The sequence below is a fragment of the Gavialis gangeticus genome, unplaced genomic scaffold (assembly GCF_001723915.1).
Source record: "Gavialis gangeticus isolate Ggan-Ray unplaced genomic scaffold, GavGan_comp1, whole genome shotgun sequence".
Classification (NCBI taxonomy): Eukaryota; Metazoa; Chordata; order Crocodylia; family Gavialidae; genus Gavialis; species Gavialis gangeticus.
Genome location: NW_017728994.1, coordinates 76,694,200 through 76,702,394, shown reverse-complemented (window position 1 = coordinate 76,702,394; position 8,195 = coordinate 76,694,200). Strand labels below are relative to the sequence as shown.

The window sequence follows — 8,195 nt, the reverse complement described above, 5'->3', positions numbered from 1 at the left end:
GACTTTTTATTGTCCTTGATGTTCAAAGCTAGTTGGAGTTCAGTTGCAGCCTTGGCTTTCCTGGTTTGCTCCCTGCAGAATAAACTTCATTTATTCTCAGCTACAATTGAGTTCTATATTCCATGAAGTAGCATCAACCTTCTTCCTTGAGCACCAGGGTTCAACATCCTACCATCCTAGATAGCAGGAGCCCACAGCTCTCACTGAAATCAATTACATTAAGGTGAATGGGAACTGAGGGGACTCAACATAACGAAGGAAGTACTCAGGACCTGGTAAAGTGATGGCTTCATGTAATTTTCTTAACATAGTTAGATAAGCTGCTTCTTTCACACAGGAATGAAGGGGGGTTGGTTTTCAAAGGCAATGTAGCAATTGTCTGCTTCTCATAATTTTGAACATAATGGCCCCCTCTTATGCTAGGGGCCATTAACATGGATTTTTCATGTAACCTGGTAAGTGATATTATGTTAGCCATCCTTACACTACAGTGCTTTAGAAAAATACATCAGAAAAGGTTCTAGGTCTGCCCAGGCTGAGATGTCCCATTAGGCTAAAGAGGTTAAGGCAAGTCAATTTATGTATCCAATAGCACATAAGGGATAGGTATATCTAGCACCACATGTAGCAGTCTGTGATTCCCTAGCTCTCACTCAGCTGGGGCTAGTCTATAATGCATGTCTAGAATGAGGCTTAAAGTTGAACCTGTGGATTCAGAGCAGGATGGCTTACCCTCCAGACACCATGTCTCTCCACATGAATAGATCAATCCCCTAGCAAAGTTTGACAAAAATAAGGATGTAGAAAACTAAATTCACTGTTGGTGAACCAGCAACCCCACCTATTTCAGTGGACTTACCAGATAGTGTGGTCCAGGAAGGGAGAGACTGTTGGCACTTTACTAATCCTGTTGGTGTGTAGGTATTGCAAATAATTCATTTGCTCTGCACTTATGCTCTTTTGTGGTGTGATTTCATCATTTTTTGCAAACCAAGCAAGGTCAAGTCATTTCAGGGCTTGGCTATGAAACTGGGAATAAAAAAACTAGGTGCTTCAAAACAGCTGGCACTGACTATACACCGAATCAATTCATAGCATGAGAGGGCATTGCATAGCTGAAGAGATAGTACTTCAGAGGAATAATAAAAGAAGGTACAATGGTAATTTTTACAAAAGCAGAGAGGTTTTCCTGTACTCCATGCCCTTGGGCTTTGCTTACATGGTAGTTAAGGGATACACATCCCAACACACAGTCAAGCAAAAAAGCTGTGCATTTAGGTGCCAGATTCAGTGAATGGTCATGCATAGTGCCAAGATTTGTTTCAATAATTTGACTTATTTCTTGCAGTACTTACCTTAGAACAACAAATATACATTAACCATTATTAGGGGCAAAACCAAATGCAAAGCAAATTCAACTTTAACATCTCTTAAATTATGCTCAAGACATGCAAAAAAGTTAGAGATCCTGTTTGAATAAGCATCCAAGTGTTTGGATGCCCATCCATATATATCTGAATCTCTTTAGTTCAGCACAGAATTTACTCTTTTTCCTATTAAAGACATCACAGAATTGTTAATAAATATTGTCATCAACACATACCAGTCTGCGGATCTCTCTTTCACACTCTCTCTTGATCCTGCTGATTTCCTCTTGGTGTAAGTGATAGACACTCCTTATCTCTGCTGCTTTAATTTTGTCAGCTTGTATAACCAAAGTTAAAGCTTCTTCCACTTGCTTTTTAGCCCCTTTTAGCTCTGAAATTTCCTGCTGCATTTTTATTTTCTCCACTTCAAACCCTCTCTTGGCCTCTTCCTTTGCTTCTGTGAGAAGCATTGTTTTAACCTTATCAGGAGCCCCATCTCGTACTGTATTAAGAAGGGCCTGTAGTCTCTGGATTTCGTTATCTTTAATTTTTATGACTCTAAGAAGCTCAGCTTCATGTTGTCTCAAAAGTGCTTCTCGAACAGACTGGAGTTCCTTCATTTTTTCTTCATGAAGTTTGGCTTTAAGTTCTGTTACCAAGACTGTGCTTTTATGCTGTTCGTGCTCTTTGATCTGCTTAACTCCTTGGTTTTTCTCCCTTTCCAACTTGCTGACCTAAAAGGAGACAGAGAAAAAAGGAGTATTTTTGTAAACAAAATGGTTCCAAGACTGGGAATCTCTGTATTCTGTTTTTGCGCACCATTTCACAAAGATGATAGGAGTTGACATTTTACAGTTTTGTAGCTTAATGTTATGTGACTGTTCCTCAGAAGGCAACACCAACTATTTTTAAGGTTCTGTACCATACAGAGAACTAGACTTACTGTGTTATGATCCATTATTCAATAGTGGTAAATGTTCAATTTTTCCAATAGTTCCAAATGAAATAAGGTCACTGATCTCTGATGTCAAGAAGAAGTATTTATTGTTCAATATAAGCTTGATTATAACAAATACCTTTATGTAAAAATAGCTTCAAGATCAAGCAATATATAATTTTGGGGAGAGCTTTAGCTAAACAAAATACACACTACAAAATTTTCAGGGCAGAAGACAAGCTTTTCTAATCTTTTATGAAAATATTTTATTTCATTGTTCTAATTTTTGGTTAAAAATAAGGCAGATTCCAATAAGGAGCATTAAAAAGGTATTGTAGCCAACACTAGCCTTGAAATTCAGCTACATGATGACTTAATCAGTGGGGCTCACAGCTAATAACCGTCAATTCTATTTGCAACATAAGCACTTCTTTGTGAACACTTCTCGCCTTAGCACCAGTTAGATCTATTGTTTCACACAGCTAATCCAGAAGCATGAATAAGGAAGGGTGTGCTGCATAATTTCTGTGTTCAATTAATATCATCATCAAAATCAATTGTGATACAAAATATAACCTTTAAAAGTCAACTATTACCTTCAAGTAGAGCTAGTCTTGCACTCTGTACAGTGAAAGTATGCAGGATAAAAATAACACCATCTTCCCCTCTGCCATTTTCTTTTAAACTCATGCCATATGTGCTATAAGGAGTCCATGTGTACATGCATGTGCAAATGTGTGCAAGAGAAAGATCTAAAAAATTAAATCTTAGCTGAATACCCAAGCATCCTGTGTCTTCAGAACTGTGCTAAAAACATGTGAACAGCCTTTCTGGTAGTATTTTGGCATTTTCACTTCCGATTCCAGCTGGAACCGAGGAGGACAGAAAAAACATAAAATATATTTTCTTTGAAGTTGATTAATTTGCACTTAGAAACATAAATCTGCTTTCTGTTTAATTTTTAAGGGAATATTTAGAATGATCCTGATTTATACACCACTTTTCAATCACAGTATTGACTGGTGAATGTGAGTGGAAGCCGCACAGTTAAAAATGACACACATGTCTTTGAAGAACATATCTATTCTCTTTCGGTGAAATGAAAGCTTCAGCACGCTGGCCATTTTTGATTATTTAAGCAGCATTTTATATGTGCGAATTAGAGCTTATTTTTTGTCAAACAAAATATATTCAGTTTTAGGGTTTCCACCAAAAAAAATTCTCATAAAACAAATCTAGATGAATTGTATTGTTTGGGGATGGGTTGAACAGAAATACTTCTGTTTATCAAACCAAATGAAAACATTTTCACTCAAGTCAATTTGATATTAAATCATCCCTTGATTGCAGCTGAACCCACTCTCACCAAAATCTCCTAACAGCCTCGTCACAGCCATTTCTCAGATCTAGCATTCCAGCATCAAGCTTCGTGACCCGTTAGCCCCACTTCACCAGAGGCATCAGGCTTCTCCTCTTGCAGTCCTGTCTTCCCTTGGTTTCTGTGCACGTTCTCTCTTGGCTCTCCTCTTACACCTCTGATCACTCCGTCAATGTGTCCTCTGAGGGATTTTTCTCACTTTTCTTCAAATTTCTGTGTGGTTTCATAGAACTATATCTTTGATCCCCTATTCTTCTCTCCAGAGTATATCTCTGTGTTGACAAATTTCTACTTTTCAAACAGGGATTTTCTGTTCTCTGTCAAAACTCGATTTTTTCCTTCTCTTTTTGGCTGTTCAATGTTCCATATAAATCTTACCTTTTCTCCAAAAATCAGTCCGTTTCCCCCCCAAAATAGCTGCCCAATTTCTGTGAAAAAAGCAGTTCTGATGGGATGTTGCAATGTTGCAGAGTGAGAGGCTGCTACACTTGCTGTTCTTGTGAAATTCCAAAGCGTATAATTAGAACAGTTTATATCTGCATTGGGTCCAAACAATGGAGGACGCGCTTTTGGCTTCACATCCAAACTGTTGTGTGATTTGGTGATGGACTGGTAAACAGCTCTTACATGAAGTAACTTGCTCTCAGCAATTGCTTAAGAGTTAATACCTGTTAAGCACTTTGAATTATGGGCATTATATGAAAGCAAAGTATTATTATCATGCTTCATATTTTGATACCTTTACAAGAACAAACATAAAGAAAATAATAGCATTAGAACTCTTGCATGTTGTATTTCTCCACAGCTATTCCAATTATTCATTAGTTTTTCAGCTATGATATCAGGTATAAATCTATTAAACTATCCAAATAAATGTAGGAAACATAAAAGGAAATCTCATAACCAACCTTGATTCCCAATTCCCAATAAAGGGAATTCCCCATCCTAATCATTATGGAGAAATTAGTGCTTTTGTTTTTCTTTTACCTCACCTGCAACCACACAGAGATTTTGTCTGTTATTAATTACAGTATTAACAAATGGCTGGACACTGTACTAAATCAAAATTTTCAAAGACCAATGCTTTATCCTTTGGAATATGAAGAGAAACCAGTAAAGCTCATTCAGTTTCTGTTTGTATTGCAGTACTCTCTAATGAAATATAGAAGACATGCAGATAAACAGCTGATAAAAGGAAAATGGTATTTAATTTACTGGTGCAATATTGTCTTTCCTATTGTCAAAATGATAATGTTTTATTACTAGAATGATTGTGGGAATACAGCCCTTAAATTGAGTTATGAGTAGAGAAATAAACTATAACACATGAAATAATATCTCTTCATGATGCTCAGTTATCCACTCAGAACTGACTGGCATTATCAGATGCTTTTAGACCTAGGAAATGGCTACCCCATACACGTGCATCTTTGGGAGGATGCAAGGAAGTGTCACTCCCATTCTGGATCCAGATAACATCTTTTAAGGGCCATGTCACGTGCAACACTTAGGACATGTTAACTGCATTTAAAACATGAGCATCCACGCATTCAAGCAGTAAAATGTGTACGAAGGGCTTCTCTCAGGAGGAGTATCTTAAGATTGTAGTAAATAACACGCAAATGCAAATTGTAGTTAAGATTGTAGCAAATAACACACAAATTTATCTATCATCAGACTGCTCCATAGACAAAATATGAGTTCCGTATTGCAGTGCAGAGCTGGGGCTGGGACCAACAAGAAGGTGATGCCAGTCTCAGCCCCTGTATCATACTGAAGCCGGCTCAAGACTGCCAGCATCAGAGACCTGGCTTGCTCTGTGTATCCAGCAGCAGGTATAGGACCAACACCAGGAATGGCACCCTCTCCCAGGCGTGGCTCTCTATGTCTCTCTTCGCCCACCACCAGCAACAAAGGTACAACTTGCTAAAGTGCTCAGGGACAGGCACGCCTGGCCTGGGCAATTCTGGGCATAGGGCAGAGAGGGACTGGGCTCGAAGTGTGGGAGTTGCACATCCTCATGGAAGGATGTGAAAACTGTGGCACCTGGTGCTGGGGTCAAGGTTGGAAGGGAGGGAGGGAAAGGGTGAACAGGGCCCAGCCAAATCATAGGAAGCATTACCTTGCAACTACTCAGAACATGTTGTAACTTTTAATAGTGCACGGTAATGCTTATTGTGCTCTAAATCAAATATGCGTTAAATGTCTGGTGTGACAAGACCCTAAATGAAACAGGAACAGCTACCCATAGTGGGAAGCAGAAAACACACCTAATGTTATCAATTTGATCTTACAAGCAGGGGTAAGCAACACCCCAGATCCAATGCTAGCAGTTTCCTAGCAACAAAATGACAGTTTTCACTAAGCATATCCTTGCTAAAGAACAACACATGTTCCTAGGAGGTCTGCTAGATCAGTAGTAACTAGGTCCTTGAGGCTTAATTCAGGGGACATCAACAGATTACTACACTATGTACATACACAAACGTGAAAAGATCCCTGCCTTGGACACCTTACAGTGTACCCATCTGACTCAAAGATAGCTACAATCAACTTCAATGGGGCTTGATTCAGAGCATAAATGGGCAGATGAACAACATAAATATCAGCTCTCTAGGTAAAAAAAGTAATATAATGATATTCTTATCCCTTGTCCTCAAACTTTTATAGCAATTGGTTAATGAAATTCCTGTATGGTGTTTTCCATAGATAAAAAACTGGGGAAAGAATCCAGGCAGAAAGCAATCACAAGGATAAGAAAAAACAGGTTAATTTATCAACTTGCCTTTGGGGGCAATTCAATGATTAAGTTCCTAGAAGGAAGCAGCAACAAAATTATTGGTAATAATTATCCATTTGTCATAATCCATTGCCCTTTATTTTTATACTTTAATGAATGTTAAGTTACTATACAATTTTTGACAGAAGTGTATTAAATGCCCAAGTAAATTACATGGATTTGTTATTATTCAATAAATTGTTACATGGTTCACATTTCACTAAATATGAAAGTCTAATAAAAGGGCACGGAAACTAAAATTTTACAGATTCTTTTATTTGTAAATGATTATTACATGAATGTGTGGATTATTACTTGTTTTTTGGACAATAAGAGTTTCCCAGGGGTAGATATTATTTTGACAGTGGTGCCAGCAAGCGTGGTGATAGAAGAGCACAGAATGACTAAAACAGCTATTAAGATTTCTAGCGTTTAGTTAAACCATGAGTAACCTATTTAGAATATAATAAAATAAACCAATTTTTCCTTTTATTTTTCTGCACTACTCCCACTAACAGGCCAACTTTATGCTATTGTAAAAAGCTTGTGAAATCAATTACTAGATATTTTAGTGGGCAGCATGCTGCACTTAAGTTTCACAGGCACCAGCATGAAATACGTTTCAAAATATTTTTTCAGTACTCACCTGTTTGAATAAAAAAAATTCATATTTGTTTAGCTCACCTTATATTATCACTTGATCAAATTATTCCCCCCCCCCAAAAAAAATTATCCCTCCCCTTCCTCCCCCGCAAAGGGGCGAGAGACAGCAGACCACTGTTGGACTGTAGGGCTCCTTTTACCTGATCAGATTTTAAATTTATTCTGGCAAAACAAAGATGTTGCAGTTTAAACAGTTTAAGCAACAACTTTGTTGCAGATCTGCCATTTTTGTCGTGGATCCACCATTTTTTATCCTGGGATAAAATCCTAACATGTGGCATGTTCCTGTTTGTTGCAGGAAATTCACATATATTCTGCAACAAATAGAATATCTGGAGGGGGCCATATACATAGAAAACTACATTTTAATTACATATTATGCCAATTACAGAAAACCATGTAACTTAGATTGATTCCATCTCAGGCTTTTTGAATAGTTATACGTAGAAGCTGTGTCATTTTAAGCCTGAAATCAAACTGAAAACAATGTGACTTCTCAGTAGGATTTCATTAATTCAGCTCATCATTAACTGTGTGATCCATCAGAGGAACCCAAAGAGAAGAAAAAAGTTTGTAGACAGTTTTTAATACTACCTAGGAACTATATAACACATTGCTACTTTTACTTATTCTGAAAGCGATCTATTTAATCTAAAAACATAGCTACAATACGGGATTCTTCCTCAAATCCCTACAAGCTCGGGTCAGGGAGATGTACTCCTCCTTGGTCCCTGTCCCCTGCTTCCACCGCCAGTGCACATTTTCTTTGCCCTCAGGCCAGCCTGGATATCCGCGCTCAGCCATGAAGTTTTCTTGGACCCTTTTCCCACCTTCCTGCGCAGTGGAATTGCATCCTTTTGTGCCCCAAGGATAGCGTCCTTGAGGAAGGAGATATAACCACACATTTTGGGTAGCAGGATACTTCTTATGTATGGTTAAATAACAGGCCTTAAGTATTCCCAAAACGTGCAGCCTAAGTTCATGTTCCAGAGAGTGGAATGCAAAGGCATTTTGCTTGGCACGCATGCCTTTGGAAAGAGGCCAGGGCTGTACTGCCACAACAAGAATGAG

At 38.2% G+C, this 8,195-nt stretch overlaps 1 protein-coding gene across 1 annotated transcript in view; it reads right to left on the bottom strand.

Moving 5' to 3' along the window:
- Positions 1-8,195, bottom strand: part of JAKMIP3 (Janus kinase and microtubule interacting protein 3) — a 114,199-nt gene that overhangs the window by 95,087 nt on the left and 10,917 nt on the right. The window contains exon 2 of the mRNA XM_019503013.1: positions 1,604-2,101. Coding sequence (XP_019358558.1) covers positions 1,604-2,101 — 498 coding nt within the window. The remainder of the gene's footprint in view (positions 1-1,603; positions 2,102-8,195) is intronic.